Source organism: Ovis aries, chromosome 4 (genome assembly GCF_016772045.2).
Source record: "Ovis aries strain OAR_USU_Benz2616 breed Rambouillet chromosome 4, ARS-UI_Ramb_v3.0, whole genome shotgun sequence".
NCBI classification, from domain to species: domain Eukaryota; kingdom Metazoa; phylum Chordata; class Mammalia; order Artiodactyla; family Bovidae; genus Ovis; species Ovis aries.
In genome coordinates this window covers 68,737,333-68,763,397 of record NC_056057.1, presented here as the reverse complement: position 1 = coordinate 68,763,397, position 26,065 = coordinate 68,737,333, and the positions used below count along the sequence as shown (strand labels likewise).

The following is a 26,065-nucleotide window of genomic DNA, read 5'->3' as shown; positions in this document are numbered from 1 at the left end:
GGGATATTTTGATATTCTGCCCCAAGATAAAGCAACCAGGTATCAGGAAGCTACTTTTTCCCCTAAATTATTTCAGTAGTCAAATAAGTATAACCTCTAAATACCTCTGTTTCCCATGCGAAATAAATACTATTTGCCAGATGATTGGGGAGGATAAAGTGACTTTAAATCCCTAAGAAAAAGCAGTTGTGAATGCAAAGTATCCTTTTAAGTAAACTAAGTGTAAAAGAACACTTGGAGATGCTATCACTAAGTTAATGGGAAGTAGGGGGGCACTATATAAGCAAGACCACTTACAGTCTTAGTTCTGATCTAAAAGATGAATTAATTTATGTCGAGTTTAACAAACATAGGACATGTTGCTCAAATACTAGTATATTCACTTCTTTTTTAAATAATGAGAAAATATTTCAAGAGCTATCCTTCTACACTAAATCATAGAAGAGCTTCAATTAACCAAAACAAGGAGAAGAGTCACTGTGGTAGTATTATCTGAACTTTGATTGGTTAAGGGCTTAAGCCCATCACCTGCCCATGAAAGTTCTAAAATGTATCATGTAACTTCTAAATGTGTCATACCCTGCCATAGGGTCATACTGCTACCAATAATACCAATAATACATCTGTTATGTATTATTGGTACATTGAAGAACTGCTTATGAAGATCTGCCTTATAACTGGTGCTAATGTTTTTTACTTATTTATTCCTTAAAATAGCACCATGCAGTCAAGACCCAGGATCCTCATTTTCACTGCTGTAGAAGTTCAAACACAAAGTGATTAAGTAAACAGAAAGTAATCTCAGATGACTTGAAATTCTTTCATCACTTCCTTAAAATCGTTCTGAATTTTAGTGATGCTATAATTCTCTGAGATGGTGAAGATAGGAGGCCTATAAGAATGTTTTGATCCTGGGTCATGGTCTGGAATTGTGAATACATCTGTGGCACTAGAATGCTTCAGTCACTTATCTCCAAGTCTCAGAAGCAGAGGAGGAAGTGGTTAAGTACAAACACCAGGTAACCCAGTGTCTACTGTAATAGTTTCTTAATATGCAGTAGCTGCCCATGTTACTGTACTTCTGAGAAAAACCAGATGTTTGGCAAATTAGTGAAGGTGTTCTGAACACATGCTAATTATTAACTGGCAGCATCATAAAATGATCTGCCTTATGAAAGCAATAGTCTTACTGGCTGAGCTGATGACCCCAACACATTCCAGACTTCATCAATGGCTCTTTAACTGAACACTCCTAACTTTCCCAAAGTTTCTTTTTTTCTTTAGGAATTTTATTTTTGATATACTTTTTAATGGCAAAGATGGCCTCTAGGTCAAGAAAATTTCTTATTTTTGACCTTGAGAGTGCAAGAGCTTGACTTTTAATCAGTGTTTTTTAAACAACTGGAACCTGCTGAGACCCATTATTTTGCTGTCACTGGTGTTTTGACAGCATTTTCACATCATGGCGGACCACCTACTTCTAAAGCCATCTCATTGTTTCTTTGGGAAGAAAGTCACAAGCATTTCTTAAAAAGAAAGCCCACACTCTGCTTGGAAATGGAAACTAAAAGACAGTGAAAGAGGACAGAAAGACTTCCAGTTTGTTTCATCTTCATTGATGAAAACTGCTGTATAAAAATTCAGTGTACCATTATGAAAGGCTGTAAAATATTTGGAAACTCCAACAAGAAAACATCTCCATTAGTAAGTGGGTTTATTGACATAACTGAACATAACAATGTATAACATTTATTCATTTCCCACTGAAAGACTTTCCAGTGAAAGTGTTTTTACATGGATTCAGGCATTAACCATTTTCAGTGATTTCTGCAGTTGAAAGGGTAGGTGGTAGGAAGAACCAGAGGTCTGTTTCAGACTTTCAAAGGGACTCACTTTATTACATTGCTGGGTAAAAAAAGCAAGAGCTAAGAAATGCAATCGCTCTCTGAATGAAAAAGGTAGGAGCACAAAAGGTGCAAGATAACCACAAGGTTGCAAATAAGAGCAAACTCCACTTCTCCCAAGGCTCAAAATCTGAAGCAAGCCTTGGCCACAAACTAAGAATGACAGTCTATTTCCTGTGGTTTATTAAGTTTGGGCCCCACAGATAAGACTGCCAGAAAAGCAGCTGTACTTTAAGTGGTCTGGACATTTACTCATCTGAACATAAACAAAGATCAGTTCATTAAAATCCCTGTGTTCCTACTCAGCTGTTGGGACAAGGCAGGCCTGGTTCAGTGGAGACGAAACGGAAAAGGGGTGAAGCGGGGTTGAAGGACCTCTGGAATATGACAGATTCCCTGAGTCTTCAGGACCCTCGGGGGCTTAAGGCCCTAAACAGAAAATTCACTGTTAGCCTTAGCACCTTTGCAGTGGCTTCCCCAGCACCCTGCTGCCAATGAATCTGTAACCACGCTGAATAAAACCATCTTGTACATCTTCTAAGTGACTGTGTTTTTAGACCACACACAAAATTATTCATGTAAACCAAAGCACTACATCTAGTGATAAACATCTACTTTCATAAATATCAAGGAATGAAAGTATCCCAAAGAGTTGAAAACAACTGAACAAATAAAGACTAACCCTAAGTTTAAAACAAAAACATTTTTAAAAAATACTGCAATTATTAACTAAAAGGTAAGTTTTAATAACATGGGGGGGGGGGAAACCACTGGGTAGTGGAGGGATTAATTTGCAAAATATATAATTATTTCACAGTGAGGTTTAAGTATTCCTAACAATCTGGTTTTAGTAGAAACATACAACCACTGATGTACATTTTTTTCACCCCTCCCCACTCTTTCATATAAGACAATAACGTGATCAAACCCTTCACTATCAACTGCAAGTCACCTTTTGCTCACCTCCTATCAGGAAATTACCTTGATCACTTAACTGTGCAGTTCAAGAAAAGTATGGCACAGTTAACTGCGTGTTACTGATAAAAACATGAGAAGTACCACATCACATTTATTCCAACCTGGACAGGTCATCAGAGATGTGGTAAAGCGAACTAGAACGATGGTATTCTCTACTGGGTCATCAGTTACGTACACCTTACATTCTTTTATGGAGTCTGACATTGAAATTTCCTTTTCCACATGAAAGTTTAAAAAATAAAATTTAAAAAGCCACAGGAGCAACCCCTACAGAGAAGTCTTGCATGCAGCCTCCTCCTGAGAAACTTTGTAATCTTAATTAACCCAAAGGTCAGCAAATGTTTTCGTGGTGTTAATGTTAAAAGAAAAATAGTTGAACTGCCCTGCTCAACTAAAACGGTCCTTGAGTTTACTGGTCAGTTTGTTAAATGTCAGAAATCTTCACATTTTTGAAAAAAAAAAAAAAAAGTAGCATCTCTAATTATTTAAACATTAAGTTATCCTGAACGTTCTATCAGTCAACAAGAGTCCCTCCATGAGTGTGTTAAACTTCACCACCTGTTTACAACATCACCCTTCTTGGCAGAGACCACCAGACCAGTGGAGTCAGTTGCCAAGCTACCTTTGTAATGGTAATACGTTCTTTTTTTCCTTAAATAGAAACAAAACTCCAACAAACAAAAACACAAGCATCCAATTCTTTCATGGCCACGTAGGGGGCAACAAGTACCCTTTTCTACCCCAGAGGCCAGACTACTGCATTAAACAAGCCCATTCTCACAGCTGCACCAACGTAGAAAAGAAGGCTTCCAGTCTCTTGGCCCCACCGTCCATTTGTCCCTTATTCTTGGTCTTGACCACCAACACCAACCATTTACTTCATGAGCGAGTCTCAGAATTTGGCGGGTGGTGCGGATTTAGCTGCTATCATTCTTTGGCCCTTCTGGCAAATGCCCAAAAGGGAGAAGAGAGAAGGTCTGATAAAAGGAGATCTTCCCCTGAGGTGGGTTGCTGGGGCCCGCGGATAGGCGGCTCCCCAGGGCCAAGGAGATGGTCTCCACAGCCCCTGGAGGCCCTGGATCTGCCTAGTCAGCAAACCGCTGCAGGAGATGGTCCTCCCGCCGGAGGCTGCCGCCTGCGCCGCCGCCCCCGCTGTCCATGAAGCGGTCGCACGGGAACTCGATGAGGTCCGCTTCGCTGAGCGCGCACACGGTGGTGCGCGGCCGGTGCGCCTGGAAGCCAGAGAAGTCGGCGGACACGCCAGTGCCCATGGAGCGCAGAGGTCGTCGGGTAGAGTACATGTGGCGAACGTGGACGGGAGCCCCGCCCTTCCGCCTAGCCCGCAGCTTCCTCCGCAGCCAGCGCGACGCCCAGGCTGCCAAGGCCAGGAGCACCAGCAGCGCGTTGACGGCCAGCAGGGCCAAGGTCAGCAGTTGGTAGTCAACGCCGCCCTGGCTCCCAGGCTCTGGCAGGGTGACCAGCCCCGCGCAGTGGTCGCGGGGAGCCACCGGGCAGACCCGACCACCGAGCACGCCCTCCACGCACACCAGGTAGGGGGTGTCTCCGCGCAGCTCGCGCAGCGTGGCCGAGTCGCTGCGCTCGGGCAGGTAGACGAAGCGGTGGAATTTAGGCTGCTGGCCAAAGCGGTCGAAGAGCAGGCGGAAGCGCGCGCCGCCCAGCGGCCTTGGGCTGCGGTGCTCGCGCACAGCCCAGCGTACCGAGGCGCTGTCGGCGCCCACTGCCTCCACCGTCAGGTTGCACAGGATGAACTTATTGAAGTCACATGGGTCGGATACCAGCGGCGGCAGGCCGACCCCGCCGTCGGACTGGGCGGCGCTCTCCTGCTGCTGCGCCTCCAGGCGCTGTTTCGCCGCGCGCTGCCAGGGGTCGCCGGCGGGCGCAGAGGAGAGCGTGGCCGTCTGGGTGGGTTCCGCGGGGCCAGGATCCGACGGAGTCGGACGTGCCCGCTCAGGCTTCTCGAGGAGGTCCAGAGGGTGTGGCGCCGTGCCCGCGGCAGCAGCGGCGTTGGAGCCCGGCTGCTGGAGGCCTGGGCCCCGCCGACTCAGCCTTAGGGAGCTGCGGTTACCCGAAAGCTCCCTGGCCGCCCCATCCCAGGCCATCCCTGGCAGAACTCGACTCCGCTGCTGTGGCTGTGGCTGCGGCAGCAGCTCCTCCGCGAGGGCACCTGCAGGGGGCGCCACCGCCTCCCCTGGAGCTGTGGGTAGGGGCCGCCGCTTGTTGTCGCCAATCGGGGGAACCGAGGACGCGGGATCTGTGCAAGACCCGTTCTGCAGTTGCTGGTCATCCAGGTAATCCAGGTACTTGCCCCGCAGGGCCGGAGGGTGGCGACACTGCACGAAAACGGTGAGGAGCCGGCCCTGTGAGTGCCAGTCGCCCATCCAGCGCTTCAGACCCCGCAGCCGGCAGTCACAGGTCCAGCCATTGCCGTCTAGATCCAGCCGGTAGAGGGCCGGGCTGGCTGCGAAGATGTCCCCGGAGAGGGCGCTGAGCGCGTTGTCGCGCAAGCTGAGCTCACGCAGCCGGCCCAAGCGGCCAAAGACAGTGGGGTGCAGAGCCGACAGCTCATTGCCGCTCAGGTCCAGCGCCTCCAGGCTATGCAGAGGTTCCAGCAGTGCCACAGGCAGCTGGCTCAGCCGATTGCCCTCCAGGCGCAGCTCGCGTAAGGCCTCTAACCCCCAAAAAGCCTCGGGCGCGAGGTGCGTGAGCTGGTTGCCCCTGAGTGAAAGTAGGCCGAGGCGCGACAGGTGCTGGAAGACGCGCGGCCCTAGGTGCTGCAGGTTGTTGGCCGAGAGGATGAGGGTGGAGAGGGAGCGCAGCGGTGCGAAGGTGGCCGCATGGCGTAGGGAGGGCTGCAGCTCGTTGGCAGAGAGGTTGAGAAAGCGCAGCTTCCCCAGTTGGGCGAAGGCGTTCTTGCCCAGAAAGCGGATCCGGTTGGACTCCAGATGTAGGTAGAGCAAGTTACCCAGGGGGGCAAAGACGGCATCCGGCAGCGCCCCCAGGGCGTTCCCGTCCAGTCGCAACTTGACCAGGCTCTCCAGGCCCTCGAAGGAACCGCGGCTGAGGCGACCGATCTCGTTCCCGTTGGCGTAGAGGATGCGCAGCTTGCGCAGCGGGGCCAGGGTGCCCGGGGCGAGCGCCTGCAAGAGATTGTTGCCCAGGTAGAGCTCCTCCAGCCGCGAGAGCTTCTCGAAGGTCTTGGGGTGCAGCGAGCGGATCTGGTTGTACTGCAGGTCCAGCCGTCTGAGCTGCCCCAGGCGGTGGAAGTCGAAGGCCGTGATGTTGGTTATGAAGTTGCCCCCGAGGCTGTAGGTGAGCACGTCCTGTGGGCTCGGTAGCGAGCTGGTCTTGGGCACGGCGCGGAGCCCTCTGTTGGTGCACAGGAGGTGCTGGGGGTGCTGGCAGTCGCAGCGCTCCGGACACACCGGCTGGGCCCACGGCGGGAGCGCAAGGCAGCCGCACACCACGAGGAGGAAGCGCAAGGCGCGGGCAGCCTCCATCGCCGCCCGCCCTGCGTGCTGCGGCCGGATCGTCCTCTTGGCCCGCCGGCTCTGTGTCTCCTCTGCATTCCCCTTGGCCTGGCCAGAGTCGCTAAATGGCCTCTTTCGGACTTCGCAGTGCTGTCCAGCCCCTCCTCCGCCCTTTGTCCGGTGGCTGGCCCGGGTCTCTGCAGGCGGGCTTTGCCGGGCCAAGTCAGGCGGCGCAGGGCGCTCTGCGAGCTCCGGGTGCTACTTGTTGCATTTCTGCCGAAAACTGTTTCTTCGGGTGCGCGTCGGGGTGGGGGTGGGGGAAACAGAGGGAGGGAGCAAGACCTGAGCTTTTTGTTTGCAGCTTGAGTCCGGAGAGCTGGATTCCCTGGCACGGATTCTCCCTGCCGAGCGGATTCCCCAGCTGCAGGCGGGAGCCCTTCCAAGAGCTCCTCCGGGCGAGGCTTGGCTGCTGAGCCCCGGCGGCTTAGCCCCAGCAGCCCGCGCCTCTTCGCTCCGGGTGCGGGAGCGATAGCGCAACCTCGGTGGAACAGCCCCGGGAGGAGCCGGGGGTGTGTGTGCAGGCTGCGTCCGGAAGGGACCCAAGTCGGCGAGTGGAGAGCAAACCGGGCGGAAATTCGTTCTTCCCACACTCTGCCCCCGGGGATGCAGGCGGAGAAAAAGGAGACGGCGGAGGGAGGACAGACCCGGGTAGGGGGAGGAGGAAACGCTAAGTGGGGCTCCGCGTCTGGTCAACGCTAGCCAGGGACGCCAAGTGAGAAAAGTAGGGATTAAAAACAGCTGTACGGGTCGGACACGCCGGACTGGGGGCGGGGATGGATTACCGGGGGAGCAAACGGGATTTGCAGACAGAAACCTTTTTATTTTAGACTAACACACCAGTCGCTTCGAAGCAGTGGGAGCACAGCTCGTCTTATTCATTTTTAAGACACTTGCTCTTCCGGGTGGCCCCTTGCAAGAAGTTCGGGCAACACGGAATCCGCCAGCGATCTCCGCGAAGTTTGGGGTGCACAAGGCTGTCTGCCAAGAGCCGCCGGTGGGCCACTGTCGGAAGTGGCTAGGTTGTGTGTTTGGGTTTTTGACATCCTTGTACTGGTGGCCGACAGTCCAGGAGAGGCATCGCCCACCTTTTAGGGATCTGAACAGAGTAGCTGCTTTGCGTTGCTGTAGGCAAGAACGTGAAGAAACCTCAGAACTAGTTCTACCACCGTGAAAGTGTCTTGTCACATTTTGGTGATTTAGTCCCATTAATTCTCCTGTAGTCTTAGAGCCCTTGGGACAAGCCCTACACGTACGTGTTTGTGTGTATACTAACCTGCACAGACCCTCTGGTTACTCCTATAGCTGGGCCCTCCCCCTTTATGCCTGGGCTTGCAGCAATCTTCAAAGTTTTTTGGCCCCCCGGTTTTTCAGACCTGATTCGGTTGGGGAAGTCTGAACATTTATTATCCATGGGGAGTGGAGTATTTATTAATGGCTCCATTCAGGGCAGCCCCCACTGAGAATGAGAAGGGCAAGGAAGAGCTCTTAATTACTGTTTGTTCCTGAAAGCTATCCCTTACCTTCATCCCAGGGTGTTCAGAAAAAAAGATTTTAAGGACCTACTGTATGGAAAATTAAAGCAGACATATCTTCACCTGAAGAGGCTGACAATCTAGTAAGGGGGACAAGACAGGAAAGATTAAATAAGAAACTAAGGCTGTAGAATGAGAAAGCTGCTGAGATACAGGTGATATTAAATAATTCCAGTGTTGATGCTGATTAATTGCCTCATTTAGCAACTCATGCAGGCAGGTGAATTTATAGAAAGATGAGACCATTGGCAGCGTAGTCAGTGAGGAGTTATGGATGAGCAGGGACCAGAGAGATGGCACTGGAAAATGGAAGGTAGGTAGGTAGTAAAATGTCCATTCAGGGCACAGTGAGCAGGGAAAGTTTGCTTGTATTTGTTGTGAGATTTCTAGTAAAAGATAAACTTGAGGAAGTAAAAAGTGTCTTTCTGAACAAGATGAAAAGATGAAGTTGGTCAGGTGGTTTGGTATTTGGGGTTTTAGTTCTCATTGTGAGAAACCTCTGAAATCTTTTAGTTCTTGACTCCAGTCCTCCTTATGAAGGTCTGGTGCCCTAGAGGGTAAGGCCCAAGCTTGCACCATGTAGAACAAGTTCTCCTAATCTGGGCCCCAGAAGCTTCTGGAAGGGCCTCAATCCTTGCTGGCAACAGAGGTCACTCAACTTTTCAGAGGGGAATAAAACTAAGAAGCTGCTAGCTTTCCAGTTGAGCCACTACCTGGGATGGAGCTGTGGCAGCATCTACTTTTGAGTCCCCAGCATGGGGATGGCAGCCTTCTGAGCAGGAAAGAGGTCAGAGACTAAGAGGTATGACGTGGAAGAAGCAGCAGCAGAAATCAGACTCTTCTTTTCTTCTCCTGGCTCTTCCAGGAAAATATCCAGAGTGAAGGCTGTTCATTTCAGTATTCATGGGCTTCCCTGGTGACTCAGATGATAAAGAGTCCTCCTGCAATACAGGGGACCTGGGTTCGAGCCTGGGTTGGGAAGATCCCTTGGAGGAAGGCATAGCAACCCACTCCAATATTCTTGCCTGGAGAATCCCATGGACAGAGGAGCCTGGCAGACTACAGTCCATGGGGTCACAAAGAGTTGGACATGACTGAAGCAGCTAAGCACAGCACAGCACAAAGGAGGACAGCAGGGTCATTCCCCCAGAGGCCACTGCAGTTTGGACTAATCACTTACTCAACTGAGAATGGCTTTCCTTTATATTTAGATGCCTCTAAGCGAGTTGTCCTAGAGAAGGAAATAGCAACCCACTCCAGTATTCTTGCCTGGAGAATTCCATGGACAGAGGAGTATGGTGGGCTATAGTCCATGGGGTCACAAAGAGTCGAACACGACTGAGTGACTAACACTTAAGTGAGTTGTACACAGTTATCAGAGTCTTGCTGTGAGGTGCCATGCTAAGTCACTTCAGTCATGTCTGACTCTTTGCAACCCTATAGACTGTAGCCCACCAGGCCTCTCTGTCCATGGGGTTCTCCAGGCAAGAATACTGGAGTGGGTTGCTGTCAGACCCCTGCAGATGTTCAGTATTTTTTATTGCCCAGTGCTTAATATTTCTACCAGTAGTCCTGGATTACAGATAGAAATAATATCATCTGTGGTTTCATGTCAAAGGACAACTGGTTTTCCATAGCACTCTGTTTTCTTGAAGTAACCCATCTGCCCCTTGTGGTTAACATTGTTTAAAATAGGTATAGTGTGCCAAATTTCAAGTGACTAGAAAGTTTCTGATAGGTGTCCCTAGCACCGTCAATCTAATTTCAGTAAGGGTAAAATTTTGAAATCTGCAGATTAAGTGTGTGTGTGAGTGAGTGAGTGTGTGCGTGTGTATAGGTACATATATGTTCTTTATGAAGAAGTATGATTGCCAACTTTTTAAGAAATGCTTCCTTTTTAAAGGCATGTAGCCTGAAGTCAGCTTAACAAATGAATGAGATTAAAAACTGCAAAGCACACATATGTGATATCTGTACGTGCCCCCAGTGGTCTCCATGTCTGCGATGCTACATGTTCAAGTGTTTGATTTATTTTCAGACCATCTGTCTCTTCCAGGAGTTAAAATTTTACCTGAATTCTTTAGTACTTAGAGCCTCTGGTAGTGAAGAGCTATAAAAGCAGCTCCATATTGCTGTTGGTGATCAGGCAAGAAGTATTTAGTGAGAATTTCGCATGTGTCAAATCTCAGCATGAGCCGTGGGAATGCAGTGCTGGTAAGACACAGGGCCAGACCTCAGGGTGTAGCAATTTAGGAGGGTGGAGAGGCTGCCGGGTGGGGATCAATTGCAGTGCCAGGTGCTAAGAGCTGTGGGAGCCCTGAGGAGGAGCACCTGGCTGGACTGAGGGCTTGAGGAAGCCTTTCAGAGGAGGTCAGTGCTGAGTACTACCTACGTGATGGCTAGCGGGGAAGGAGGAGGCGAAACCTGGGGAACCAGTGCCAGAGAGTGACTTAGAAACCTTCAAATCTTCTGTCTAAATCTTTGTTGGTGAAATTCTTTTGACATCTGTGTTTTTTTGTTGTTGCTGTTTGTTTGTTTTTTAAACCTTTTATTTTTATTTTTTAAATACGTTTTTGATGTGGACCATTTTTAAAGTCTTTACTGAATTTGTTGCACTTTGCTTCTGTTTTATGTTTTGTTTTTTTTTGGCTGGGAGGCATGTGGGATCCTAGCTCCCTGCCCAGGGATTGAACCTGTACCCCCTGCATTGGAAAGCAATATCTCAACCACTGGACAACCAGAGAAGCACCCGACATCTGTGTTTTTTAAACAGTAACAAGAAACCTTGCTCATACAATGACTTCCAAATAAATAGAGCCTTATTCCCCTTTAAGGTTTTCAGCTGGGAGTTGACATAATCACATTTGCAGGGCAACATCAAGAGATACCTCTCCCAGTGCTCCGCAAAGAAAATGTTATCTATCTAGTTCTTGACATTTCAAACCTTGGAATCTCTGACAGAGGTTTCTCTGGGGCATGTGTTGATGGACCATCTAGACTAAGGTATTCACTTATATAACACAACTTGCAAGCATTGTATAGATAACCACATATATGGTACCACTCCTGGACCTGCACTTGACCCTGGACTTTAGAGGGCTGTGTCCAATCTTTCTCTTGTTGTATTCCTCCCCATAAGAGCAGGATGTCGATTTCAGGCTTCCAGAGATATGTACCTACCCACTGCCTACGTCCCCACTCCTGTTCAGGGTTCCTGAGACCCTGGAGTTCTTTACTTAATTGTCCAATTCTCTGCAGGACTTTCTGTCCTCTTGGAGACCAGTCATGCCACAAGTGAATATATCCCTAGGGCCAAGAGGAGGCTAAAGGGCTGCTGTCAAAAGAATATGGAGGTGTGGGCTAGGATTTCCACTCTAATGCCTGGGAGGCCTCCAGGAAACTCCTCGTGACATTCCAGGAGCCAGAGCTAAGAGGAGGAACCATGGACCAGTGCTCTAACCTCAACCTTTTCAAACATTGGAGACAGGTCTGTTCCTCTGTAGCATTTTAGGAGAAGAAAGAACGTGTACTTGGATTAAAGAACAAGGAGAAAAATTGCAGAAGTTGAAAGCATTTTTAAAAATGTAAATTCTACTTTATTATAACATAGCCTATACCTCATTTTCTATAAAAAGCAATAATTTTTAGCTAGAGCAAGGACAGAGTTGTCTCCATTTAAATGCCTGTCTCTTAAGTATGTAATGTCTCTGTTTATGGATGGATCCCAGCTTGATCAGGTTCCAGGAGAGTCAAGTATTGATTATGCTTAAGTGTATAATTTGCATAATCACAAGAAAGAGAAAGCCAGGAAGGAAAGCTATTTGTAAGAGAAACAAGCGCACTGTCATTTTACTTTTGGAAAATTTGCCCTTTAAATCTCAGGCACACTGGGGGGAATTTGCAGAGGTCAGAAGCAAAAGCAAGTCTGGGCTGGTTCCATGATGCATATATGTGGCATGAGGGATTTTGGCTCTTCTTGCCCAGACTTGGAATCTTGGGCTTGCCAGGGATGTACACACTTTCTTCTCAAGCAACTGTGGTTCCCTTGAATTTCAGCTCTAGAGGTGGGAAGGATTCCAGGCCCTGTCTTCAGCAGCCTCTGGAGCTGGTGTGAATTGGCCCAGGCTGCTCTGGGGCAGGACAGGTTAGGGGGAGGAGAGCTCAGGCCTTGCTCCCCACTGCAGGGAGAGGTGGTTTTGCCAAGCTCTGCTGGAGCAGCATCCCCAGTGTACTCAGGGAAGGCAGCTGTCTCTTCACCCCTCATGAGCCAATGCCAGACAGACACAGATGAAGTAAGTCGAGAGTCCCAGTGGTCCCTTGGCATGCTATCAGATGAACCCCACTCCCCAAAAAAGCTTTCTTTATCTGAATTGAGCCCCCTTTTAGCCCCAGTCGGAAAGGCAAGTTTCTTTGCCTTGAGGGTTAGGAATGTGAATAAGAGAATTACTGGTTTATAGTTTATCTGCTGATTCTCTATTTTCCCTTATATAGGGAATATAGGAATGCAGATTGCTGGCTGGGTATTAGCCTTATTAAATCAGAATCTCAGGGGGCAAGGCCCCAGCACCTGCATTGATAAGCCATTGGCTGATGTTTATGCACACTTAAGTTTGAGAAAGTTAATAGACACTATTTCCTGAGCACCTGTTCATGATGGGCTGATCATATCCTAATAACAATAGTAGTAACATGGGCACTGGTGTAGTGCTAAGGGCCAGGCAGTGGTCTGAACACTGCATGAAATAACTCATTCATTTCCACAATTACCTTGTGAGGTAGGGCCTACTTTTATCCCCATTTTACAAGGAAGAAACCAAGGAGCTTATTAAAAATACAGGACCCTAGGCCCACCATCAGACAATCTGATTCAGAACCTCCAGAATAGGGCCTAGGGATCTTTATTTAGCACATTCCCAGATATCATCTTAGGTATTGTGACTGAACAAGAATTCTTACATGCTTATTCAAACATTTCAGTATCGTCTTTGCTAGGAGCTTGGGGATGGACAGAGTAGACAAAGCCCATGCCTTCTGGGAGCTCAGGATGTTTGGGGAGTTAAATGTATTTAAGACGATAATTTAGGAGGACGGTGTCATCATAAATAAACACACGAGTGCCATATGCTATGCTCATAGCAATTATCTTTTGAGAAGAAAGTAATAAAGTAAAATCTTTGTAGAAAGTATCAGTCCATATAATACTGTCTGTGTCTAAGGCCATTTACAAGGTGTTTCTAACAGTTCAAGAAAATTACGTCTTCAGAAAAAGTCCAAGGATTTATGTCCAAGGAATGTCCTTATCCATCATTTCAGAGATGCCTGATTATTTGAAACCAACATGTACAAACAGATTGCCTATCCATAAAACTACAGTAAAATGTGGGCCCTCTGGCAAGCTAAAAAGGGAGAGATGGTTATTAGCTGAGCATAATAACTTAGGAGATAAGTCAAATTCACATATTTTGGGGGCTTCCCACATGGCTCAGTGGTAAAGAATCTGCCTATCAATGCAGGTTCGATCCCTGGGTTGGAAAAATCTCCTGGAGGGAAAAATGGCAACCCATTCCAATATTCTTGCCTGGGAAAGCCCATGGACAGAGGAGCCTAGTAGGCTACTAAGAGTTGGACACAACTGAGTGACTGAACACACACACACATATTGTTTATGGTTACAGCATAGAGTATTTTTGTGTACCTGAAATTTTATAGCAGTAATTTAATGATGTTCTCCCTAAAATACAATCAAGTCAGTAGCATAAGGAAATGATTTAGGTATAAAAGTGTTCCTTTTTCCTAAGGCAAGAGGAGAAGCAGATGACAGAGGATGAGATGGTTGGATGGCATCACCAACTCAATGGACATGGGTTTGAGCAAGCTCTGGGAGATGGTGAAGAACAGGGAAGCCTGGTGTGCTGTAGTCCATGGGGTCGCAAAGAGTCAGACACAACTGAGCGACTGAACAACAACAACAACAAATTCCTAAATACTGAAATATTTGTCACTTCCAGGAATCAGACCTGTAGTTGCATGATATGGGACAGCTTTTCACCATTCTTTCATTTGGATTTCTTGGACTATAAAGAAAGCTGAGCACTGAAGAATTGATGCTTTTGAACTGTGGTGTTGGAGAAGACTCTTGAGAGTCCCTTGGACTGCAAGGAGGTCCAACTAGTCCATCCTGAGGGAGATCAATCCTGGGTGTTCATTGGAAGGACTGATGCTAAAGCTGAAACTCCAATACTTTGGCCGCCTGATGCGAAGAGCTGACTCATTGGAAAAGACCCTGATGCTGGGAGGGTTTGGGGGCAGGAGGAGAAGGGTACGACAGGATGAGATGGCTGGATGGCATCACCAACTCAATGGATGTGAGTTTGGGTGAACTCTGGGAGTTGGTGATGGACAGGGAGGCCTGGCGTGCTGCGATTCATGGGGTTGCAAAGAGTCGGACATGACTTAGCAACTGAACTGAACTGAACTGAACCATTTGCTATCCCCACCCAGCTGGAAGACATCAACCTTGTTTTATTTCGTTTTTGTGGAACCAGCAACTATTGTTGAATTGTCAAACGGTTTTTATAAAAAGCTAAAAGAAACTTTTTGAAATGTTCACAGGTGTTCTTTACATGGTGAGAAAATGAATAATTGTTCACATCCTACACTTGGGCATTTTCCAAATGATGTACAATTACTACAGATTTCTTTGAATTAATAAAACATTTTAAAAATGAATGCTTTCACATCTAATATCTGGTTTCAACCTCAACCTAAGTCTCATAAGGCGACTAAGTGAGGATTAGTCATATCCCCAGGAAGCCCCAGTGTGCTCAGTGGTAAAGAATCTGCTTGCCAGTGCAGGAGATGCAGGAGACATGAGTTCAATCCCTGGGTCAGGAAGATTTCCTGGAGAAGAAAACTGTAACCCATTCCAATATTCTTGCCTGGAGAATCCCATGGACAGAGGAGCCTGGCAGGGTACAGGTGCAGCCCATGGTTCAATCCATGGGATTGCAAAGAGTTGGACATGACTGAGCAAGTAAGCACCCAGCAGCACTCATATCCCTAATTGGAGCCAAGGATGCTAAGAATTAAAGGAGTTGGCTAACTTCTGGGATGATCCACCACTGTAATGACAGAATTCAGATCACAATCTAAACCTTTGACTTCTGACCCCAGGACTTCATAGTTGGACCTTGCTGGGTGCCATGTTGATACATGCCTATATGTACAACTAATGAGGCCAGTTCAAAGTGATAGTTAAAATACTTAGCAACTCATCCAATAAGAGCACCAACCAACCAGGTTTGGCACTGCCCAGTCAGGGCAGACAGAGGCCAACCAGTGCCCACTAGCTGAGAGTGGACTTGCCTGCACTTGACTAAACTTTTCCAATGGTGCTTTAGTCTTTTTTCCTTAATAACTACATTATTAAAAACAATTTGAGTAAGACTTGGGCGCAGTAATCAGTCACCATGAGAAACAACACACAGAGTCATCCTGGGTCCATGTTCTTCCAAACTGCAGACTTGCCTGAGGCCTGTCTGTCTGAATCCAGGTGCATCACAGTCACTCAGACTGAACAACGTGATGTTGGGAAGAGGGCAAAGACATTCACCTTAACAGAACACGAGTTTTGTTTACAAATTTTAAATCAGAAATTGCCTCCCACTCTCTTTAGTGGGCTGAGAGAAGTATCTGAAGGGGATTTCATAAAAATGCCATTTTTTCACAACTTCATCTGAATTGTTGTCAGTAATGGCTTAAAAATATTTGCAAGGGGACAGCTCTTTTGAAGTGTATTGTCTTCAAGAGTTAGCAACTCATCCTGTAAATGTTCAAAGACTTCTTGGCAGAATCTGGATGTACACATGTCAAGTACCCCTTCCAAAAAAGAAGTCCTCCAGAAATATAGATATCTCCTTATTTTCATGTCACTATATGGGGCCAAAATAAGGGAAGCAGTTTCGAAAACTGGGACTTGATTATCCTGGCGAGAAACATTGTCAATCTCAGTAATGGAAATCATCTTGTACAGTCAAGTAATTGACTATATGCAGTGTAAAATACCCTCAAACTATTTACAGATTTCATCAAAAGACCAAATGTTTTTTATTTAGGACCAGAGACATGGCAGGAAAGGAAATTAGAGGAAGGAAGCCTCCATCCTCTTTTTAGTCTCTGTAATTTCTATAAAGATTTGCACTTTGATTATGCTTAGTAGCACCATATGCTTGAGTGGGACTCAAGATCAAAGGTTTCAGCCCCAGCATTGTAAGTAGGATCAAACATTTCTGTTGGTAGAATGCTAATGGATCTGTAAGGACACTCCTCCAGCTTCTATGCATCCCTATTTAATTTCCAAAATATAATTGATATACCTCAAACTTGAATGCTTTTTTCATGGTCTGCTATGATACATTGTAGATTGCAAAAAAAAAAAAAAAAAAGGTTGTTACCACTTAAAGATATTTAGAACTAAAAAATCTTCAAAATCTTTATGTGAATTGTCAGTTTTATAGTTTGTATAACTTTAAAAATTAGGGGAGTGAGGGATGGCTGAACACTGCTTTGCATTAGTTGATGAGAACAGATTTTTTTTTTTATTCTACTTTTCTCTGCAGTCAAAATTTTCTATGATAAGCATGTGTTTTTGCATTTAAAAATCTTTGGTAAAAAGAGTACATGATACGATATTCACACTTGCTTTGTCCATTGCCCTGCCCTGTCTTCATTCTCTTATTACAAATAGTTTTTCTTACAAGCCTTTAAAAAATCAGTCTTAATGATCTAAAAAATCTTGGATATAGTCAAACAATTTATGCAGTGTAAAAAAAAAATGACACCCAAAACATATGCAGGTTTCATCAAAATCCAAAGATTTGTCCTGAAACACCATATGATCAGTATGGGGTGATCAGAAGATGGAGACCACTTGCTAAGACTCTGACCCTGAACCATGTCGTAGTCTGTCTGATCAGCAGTTCATTTTCTCATGTATAAAAAGGGACAAATCATACTTGCCCAAAGTACACATTTTGGGAAAATGATTTGAAAGTGCTTATCACGATGGTGTGATCACTCATCTAGAGCCAGACATCCTGGAATGTGAAGTCAAGTGGGCCTTAGAAAGCATCACTATGAACAAAGCCAGTGGAGGTGATGGCATTCCAGTTGAGCTATTTCAAATCCTGAAAGATGATGCTGTGAAAGTGCTGCATTCAATATGCCAGCACATTTGGAAAACTCAGCAGTGGCCACGGGACTGGAAAAGGTCAGTTTTCATCCCAATCCCAAAGAAAGGCAATGCCAAAGAATGCTCAAAGTACCGCACAATTGCACTCATCGCACATGCTAGTAAAGTAATGCTCAAAATTCTCCAAGCCAGGCTTCAGCAATACGTGAACTGTGAACTCCCTGATGTTCAAGCTGGTTTTAGAAAAGGCAGAGGAACCAGAGATCAAATTGCCAACATTCGCTGGATCATTGAAAAGCAAGAGAGTTCCAGAAAAACATCTATTTCTGCTTTATTGACTATGCCAAAGCCTTTGACTATGTGGATCACAGTAAACTGTGGAAAATTCTGAAAGAGATGGGAATACCAGACCACCTGACCTGCCTCTTGAGAAATCTGTATGCAGGTCAGGAAGCAACAGTTAGAACTGGACATGGAACGACAGACTGGTTCCAAATAGGAAAAGGAATACGTCAAAGCTGTATATTGTCACCCTGCTTATTTAACTTATATGCAGAGTACATCATGAGAAATGCTGGACTGGAAGAAACACAAGCTGGAATCAAGATTGCTGGGAGAAATATCAATAACCTCAGATATGCAGATGACACCACCCTTATGGCAGAAAGTGAAGAGGAGCTAAAAAGCCTCTTGATGAAAGTGAAAGTGGAGAGTGAAAAAGTTTGCTTAAAGCTCAACATTCAGAAAACGAAGATCATGGCATCCGGTACCATCATTTCATGGGAAATAGATGGGGAAACAGTGTCAGACTTTATTTTGGGGGCTCCAGAATCACTGCAGATGGTGAATGCAGCCATGAAATTAAAAGACACTTACTCCTTGGAAGAAAAGTTATGACCAACCTAGATAGTATATTCAAAAGCAGAGACATTACTTTGGCAACTAAAGTCCATCTAGTCAAGGCTATGGTTTTTCCAGAGTTCATGTATGGATGTGAGAGTTGGACTGTGAAGAAGACTGAGCGCCAAAGAATTGATGGTTTTGAAGTGTGGTGTTGGAGAAGACTCTTGAGAGTCCCTTGGTCTGCAAGGAGATCCAACCAGTCCATTCTGAAGGAGATCAACCCTGGGATTTCTTTGGAAGGAATGATGCTAAAGCTGAAACTCCAGTACTTTGGCCACCTCATGTGAAGAGTTGACTCGTTGGAAAAGACTCTGATGCTGGGAGGGATTGGGGGCAGGAGGAGAAGGGGATGACCGAGGATGAGATGGCTGGATGGCATCACTGACTTGATGGACGTGAATCTGAGTGAACTCCAGGAGTTGGTGATGGACAGGGAGGCCTGGTGTGCTGTGATTCATGGGGTCGCAAAGAGTCGGACATGACTTGAGCAACTGAACTGAACAGACTCTTAAGTGTTAGGAAAATTAGAAAAAATATGCTTGTTGCTAGCATTTCAACTTCGTGTGTGCTTTTTCAGTGATAATCTTAAGGTCCTCCAGGGCAAGACCAAGTGTTACGTGCAGCTTTTTGGCATCCTCTGTAACACACAGCAGCATCTTTCTTAATGTAGACCTGTGATAGTGTTTGGCTGAGCAGAAAGGTGAAGAGGAGGAAGGCACATTTTCAGGTGACAGTCTCTTCTCCCTTTCCTTGTGTGTTGTTTCCATCTTTTCATTGTTCCCTTGCTCTATTCCAGGCTGCCCAGGCCCAGGGCCCAAGGTCTGCAGGACACAGGTTCTCTCCAGATAGCTGTACAAAAAGGCCTAGATTCTGACCTAGCTCTGTGAACATTTAGTTCACCCATGAATCATTTGGCTGCTCTGAGTGTCAAGCTTGATGAAGTGTGGTCATAATACATCAGTGTTTACCCAGAGGGTTTTTATCATCAGTAGTGGCCCTTGTGAAGTTAAAAAATTATAAGGGCTAAAGGGAGGTTCTGTGGTGAAGATGGGTCATATAGCAGGTCTTGGTTTTCAAGAGTCACAGCGTACAAAAACATGTTAAAGGCTTGGGAAAAAATCCTGCAGAACACAAGAGAAATGAGAGGTAGCAAAGAGGAACATGAATCTAGTCTGAGACACACTGGTTTAAAATGATCATTAAGATCCTGTCCAGCTTTCAATGTAAGGAATCTGTTGCCTTTCTTCCATGGAACATTATTCAATATCACTAGGATTTATTAATGATAAAGTTCTTCAAATGTGGTGTTTCATTTGTGCTTGATTGGAAAAGACCCTGACTCTGGGAGGGATTAGGGGAGGAGGAGAAGGGGACATCAGAGGATGAGATGGCTGGATGGCATCACCGACTCGATGGACATGAGTTTGGGTAAACTCCAGGAGTTGATGATGGACAGGGAGGCCTGGCGTGCTACAATTCATGGGGTCACAAAGAGTTGGACACGACTGAGCGACTGAACTGAACTGAACTGATCTCAACAACTCCCAGTACCCTATTGGTTTAATTCTAATTCACAGTAAGCAGAATGATATATACTGAAGTTGTCTCCAGTCTCTCATCCTCCTGGAAGACTTGTTGTCTTTCCCCTCAAATTGTCAAAACTAACAAATTATTAGACTTTTCTGTCTAACAAGATGCAGGTGTTAGAATCCCATAGTTGTAAATGTCATTTGTCATATTGATAATTCTGGGCTAAGTAACTGTTGATGCTTCACAATTATTATTTAGCCACTGTGCCAGCACTGATGGGGTGTTTCCTGGGAACTCAGCCATTTGGGAAAAACTCCAGTACTGAAACCCTCAGAGTAATTATTCTAGTATCCCGGGGTGTAAGAACCCCATTGATAATCAGTGCACGGCTTTCATGATTTTTAGAGGTGACAGACTATAAGTACCAGCACAACTAAAATTCCAGAGTGAGTTTCCATTCGAGACAGATGGCTACAAACACCTGCCAGAATAATAAGCAAAAATGACTAGCATTTACAGAGTGTTTGTCATGTGCCAGACATAGTTCTAAGCTCTGTACAGGTTTTTAATTATTTAATCCTTCAATAATCCCATGAGGAAAGTACAGTTATTAGCTTCATTTTATAGGTAATGAAGTAGAAGCAAGAAGAGGTTAAATAACTGGCACAAGACCGCACAGCTGGTGACTGACAGAGCTGGGACTTGAACTCATGAGAGAACTTTATGAGAATTGTCATTCATGCTTTTCACACGAATCTTTGTCATCAGTTAGAGTCATTTTTCAGATACACGCCATTTTCCAGATACACACCATTTTCCAGAATATGTCATCTGCCATTTCATATACATTGAGTTGTGGCATTTTTTAATATGATTCCATCAGTGGAAAATTTCCAAGTCACGAATACGTATTCACATAATTAGGTCACATTTTTAAAAATTCCTACTGTAGGTGTACAGCCATGATTTCACGATATTACTGCTTATGGTATTATTTCCTCTCCATCACTGTACTTATTTTTCAATGAATAACAGACTTTTGTCATTACAGGAATATATATGCATTGGGGAAAGCCAGATATACAAATAAGCAACAATAAGAAAATAAACCCCATGTTCTCACTGTGGTAGGCTGGTAATGGTCCTTCAAAGACATCTATGTCCGATCCCCAGAACTTGTGAACATGTTAAATTACGTGGCAGAGGGGAAATATGGTTGCAGATGAAATTAAGGTTGCTAATAGCTGACATTGAGATGGGTGGGTATCCTGGGTTATACTGATGGGCCTGATTGCCACAAAGGTCCTAAGAAGTGGAAGAGGGATGCAGAAGAAAAGTCGAGGGTGATGCGGTGTGAGAAAGGCTCAGGCTGCTACAGCTGGCTCTGAAGATGAAGGAAGGACCGTGAGCCGGGGGATGTGGGCAGCTTCTAGAAGCTGGAAAAAGCAGGGAAATGGATTACCCTTACAATCTCCAGAAAGCATGCAGCCTTACCAACACCTTGGTTTTAGTCCAGTGAGATGAGACCATGTGGACTTCTGACTTACAGAACTGTGAGCTAGTAAACTTTTATTGTTTTAATCCACCAAATTTTGGTTATTTGTGTGGCAACAATAGAAAACTAATATGTCACTAACCAGAAACTGTTATATGTTAATTTTTTATTATATACACATTTTAGATTTTTATACACACATAAGTTTTTTTTTTTTACTAAAACTATCATGATGTTATAAACAGCTTGTTTTCCTTTAATAATCTGTCTCTTTCCCTATCAGTAAATTTTCATAGAAGATAATACTGCAGTCATATTGAAATTACCCTAGTTGTTCCCCAACTATTTCCTTAAAGCTGGTTTGTCCAACTCAGGATTTGGTTCTGCGCCAAGCATTTTTAATGGTTTGTATGTCCCTTAGGTATTTTAAATCTAAAATAGTCCTTTTTTTCAACTACTAATTTTCCTTCTCAGTGTTTTTCTGATTGCTTCCTCATGTGATCACCTAGCTTGCTCCTCTGTTCCCTGTATTTCCTGTAAATCGGAAGTTACATCAAAGAGCTTGGTCGAGTCACATTAATAAGTTTTGTCTAGAATTCATTTTGGATGCTGTTGTGTGTTTCATGTGGCACTCCATGAGGAGGTGCACACCATCTGGCTTCTACCCTTAGATACTGAAATTCAGACTTTCTTCTGGTTATGGGATGGCAGCCTGAGCTTACTGCTATAGAGGGAGGTTAGTCCTCTGTAACCAGAAAGTATTCTGCATGGGTTTACTTTAATACCATACAGATGTGCAGGAGCTGCCCCCGTGGCTCAGCGGGTAAGGAATCTGCATGCAGTGCAGGAGACGCACGAGACTCGGGTTCAGTCCCTGGGTGGGGAGGATCCCCTGGAGGAGGAAATGGCAACCCACTCCAGTATTCTTGCCTGAAAAATCCCCTGGACAGAGGAACCTGGTGGACTACAGTCCAAAGGGTCTCAAAGGGTCGGACCCGACGGAAGCAGCTGAGCAGGCACACATGTGTGGCTTAAACAAGAGAGACTTATTTTCTCACAGTTCTGGAAGCTGAAAGTGCAGGATCAGAATACCAGCATAGTCAGGTTCTGGTGAGGCTTCTTCTGGCTGTCTTCTCACTGTGTCTCACGTGGCTGAGCAGAAGAGCAAGCTTTCTGGTATATCTTATAAGGACACAAATGCCACTACGAAGTCCTCACCTCAGCACTTCATCCAAGCCTGGTTACCTCCCAAAGGCCACATCTCCAAATGCTGTCAAATTGGGGTTATAGCTTCAACATGTGCATTTCAGTGGTCCATGTCCAAGCATAGCACTGGCTGCTGCTGCTGCTGCTAAGTCACTTCAGTTGTGTCCGACTCTGTGCAACCCCATAGACGGAAGCCCACCAGGCTCCCCCGTCCCTGGGATTCTCCAGGCAAGAACACTGGAGTGGGTTCCCATTTCCTTCTCCAATGCAGGAAAGTGAAGAGTGAAAGTGAAGTCGCTCAGTTGTGTTCGACTAGTAGCGACCCCATGGACTGCAGCCTACCAGGCTCCTCTGTCCGTGGGATTTTCCAGGCAAGAGTACTGGAGTGGGATGCCATTGCCTTCTCCGATAGCACTTGAGAACATTGAAATAAGTTAGCAGTACTTGAATCTCATGCCCATATGTCCTGGTTCTCTTGATCTGAAGTGGAACCTGGACTCTGTTTCTTCTAGGTTCTCCCATGGCATGCAGTCCGGGTTGAGGACCTCTACTGTGTACCTTCCTGTTTGGGGTGAGTTCTGTGGACCAACAGCATCAGCTTGTTAGAAACGTAGAATCTCTGGTCCCATCCTAGATTGATGAATCCAGATTTGCATGTTAACAAAATTGCCAGCTGATTCCTTCACACCATAAGGTTTGAAAAATGCTGGTCTGCAGCATCTTGCATGGACTTGCATATAAGTATTAAAATGTTCCATCAATCAATTCCTGTTTAAATTCAAATAGTTGAACATTTTGTCAGCAAATCAAATTTCAGCTTTTTTGTTTTCATCTTGGAAGCCTGACAAGGTGCAGGTCTTGCCTACAAATAATTGCACCTTAGTGTAAAGATGTTATGTATTGCCTATATATCACTGTCTATTAACGAACAAAAAAGCAGCAAATAGACCCAATGTTAAAAACAAAATCCCAGTGTTTTTTTAAAATATACTACCATCCCAGAAATTCCATCACAGTGAATGATTGCTTCTTAGCTTCAGATGAGCTTTAAAATTGATAATGAAACAGAATAAGATACTTGTCCTCCAACTGCGAAAGAGAAGTGGCACTTATCACGGAGCATGAATACTGAGTGACTAATAAATCAGTAAACTGGGGAAAGCAAAAACATGCAAGTTTAAACAAACAGCAGAGAATTCCTAATGCTTAGCATACCCTTAAGGTTGGGAAATGAGAAGATTATTATACGTATGGCATAGAGTGGTAGGTTTCAAAATATTTTATTACTATAAGTATGCTTAATACTAAAAATATAGAAAGGAATGCAGTCTTACCTGATATTTCAGAAGGCAGTTCAAGGTCTTGTCAGTGTGGTCTTCAATATAAATGCGGCTCATGAAAGTACTAAATAAGAGATTCCAGACCGACACACTAAAAATGATGAATTTCCACTTTCCCTTTTCAGAAAGCACCTAATGGATATAGTTCTTTATTTTTAAGAACTATTAATATGAGAACTTTTATGTTTAAAATACCCTCGGGATTCAGTATAGGTATGTTTTTAAACTCCAGCCTCAAGGAGAATTTCTACTACTGGAGATTATTCTCCTCATTTTCCTTTCTGTTCGTAGTGATAACTTACTCTTTGCTAATGATATGGTTAAATCATTTGCTAAACTGTATCAAAATGACTTCCTGCTTGAGTTCATAGCACCCTTATGTTCTTTCCAAAAACTAAAAAGGAAAGATGCTAATCTATATTAAATACACATACATATATACGCACCTACAAACTCACCTTTGAGAGAAGGGAGCCTCAATAATGTTTTGTATTTAAATCCCATTTCCCAGGGCATAGGGTTGACATTCATCTAATTAGTGATCTGATTCAACCTAAAATGTTTTTATAGGATGCCTATTGTTGCCCAACAGAAATACACTTTGAAACTAACAGTCTTTTGTCCTAATTGAATTTACTTGTTTTAAAATATTATATTTGAAAGTAAAAATCTTTTATAGTGGGTATGTGTGTTAGGTATGTGTGCAGTTGTGTCTGGCTCTTTGCAACCCCATAGACTGTACCCCAGCAGGTTCCTCTGTCCATGGAATTCTCCAGGCAAGAAAGCTGGAGTGGGTTACCATTCCCTTCTCCAGGGGATCTTCCCAACCCAGGGATGAAACCTGGGTCTCCTGCATTATAGGTAGATTCTTTACCATTTGAGCCACCATGGAAGCCCATGAGAATTTATATCCCAGTATTTCAAATTATGGAATAAAGACCTTGCTGGTTCAGTAAAAATCAATTTAAAAGGATTTTTTTCCATTACTTTCCAAAACCTAGAAGATAATACCATTTCTCCATAAACATTATACAAGAAAATTTTCTTTACATTAGTAACGGACAGACAGAATTGGTAAATTTACTTTTATCCTTTTAATAAAGTTTTTTCTCTTTTTATTAAATTTTAATGAAAAATAATAAATATACCTTAAAGTGAAAGTCACTCAGTCACGTCCAACTCTTTGCAACCCCATGGGCTATATATATACTGCCAGGCTCCTCTGTCCATAGAATTCTCTAGGCAGGAATACGGGAGTGGATTGCCATTTCCTTCTCCAAGGAAGGAAAATCCCTGACCCAAGGATTGAACCCAAGTCTCCTGCATTATAGGCAGGATCTCTACCAACTGAGCCGTAAACAATGGAAAACATTAGAAAAGAATGTCCAGTGGGAAGTAAGTCCACATCTCTCAGAAATATTTCATGCACATATAAATATATGCTTTGTATATAACCCAAATCTTTGTGTATCATAAAATGATACTCTGCTTTTTTTCCCCACAGGTATCTTGTACTCTTCTTTACCTTGATATTTTTCACTTAAGTAATTTTGGAGGTTTCTTCCAGAACAGTACATGTAGATCAACCTCATTTTTCAATGCTTCATGGTATTCCAGGTATGAATTTAATCATCCACCAAACATCCACATTTAAGTTTTTTCTGGGCTTTTGATATTATATAGTGGTGGTTTGGTTGCTAAATCACGTCTGACTCTTGAGACCCCATGGACTGTAGCCTGACTGGCTCCTCTGTCCATGGGCTTCTCCAGGCAAGAATACTGGAGTAGGTAACCATTTTCTTCTCCAGGAGATCTTCCTGACCCAGGGATCGACCTGAGTCTCCTGTATTGCAGGCAGACACTTTACCAACTGAACCACCAGGGAAGGCTGTTGATATTATATACAGTGTTCTAATAAATAACATGAAATTGTGTCTTTGCATCTAGATGCTAGTATGTCTATAGAATAGGATCTTGGAAATAAAACTGCTGTGTCCAAGAATATGTGCATGTATAATTTTGATACTTAATGCCATATTTCCCTTTGCTTGAACCAGTATGCAGTATCCCCAGAAGGGTTTGAGGGTGCCTGTTGGCCTGAATGGGTACCCATTCATCATTTTAGCAGTTCATTCCTTACTCTCTCACATCATCAGTGTCTCCTGCACTACTGGACCATTCAACTGAAATATGAATATGCTGTCATTTCTTGCGTCTTAAAAGAAAAGCCTATTTATTGAACCCACTTTCCCCATCCATTACTGCCCCACATGGCTGCTTCCCCTTTACCGCAAAATTGCTAGAAAAAGATGTCTATAGTTACCGTCTCTAGTCCTTCTCTTTTCTGTCTGTCTCTTTTCTGTGGGTTCTTAGTTCCCTGACCAGGGGTTGAATCTACGCCCCTTGCACTGGAAGCATGGAGTCTTAACCACTGGACCA

General features: G+C 44.7%; 1 protein-coding gene across 1 annotated transcript; it reads right to left on the bottom strand.

The window, feature by feature from the left end:
* Positions 1-1,697: 1,697 nt before the first annotated feature.
* Positions 1,698-7,144, bottom strand: TRIL (TLR4 interactor with leucine rich repeats). The gene has a single exon (XM_015095328.4). The coding sequence runs from the start codon at positions 6,398-6,400 to the stop codon at positions 3,968-3,970; it is 2,433 nt and encodes an 810-aa protein (XP_014950814.2). The 5' UTR covers positions 6,401-7,144; the 3' UTR covers positions 1,698-3,967.
* Positions 7,145-26,065: the final 18,921 nt, after the last annotated feature.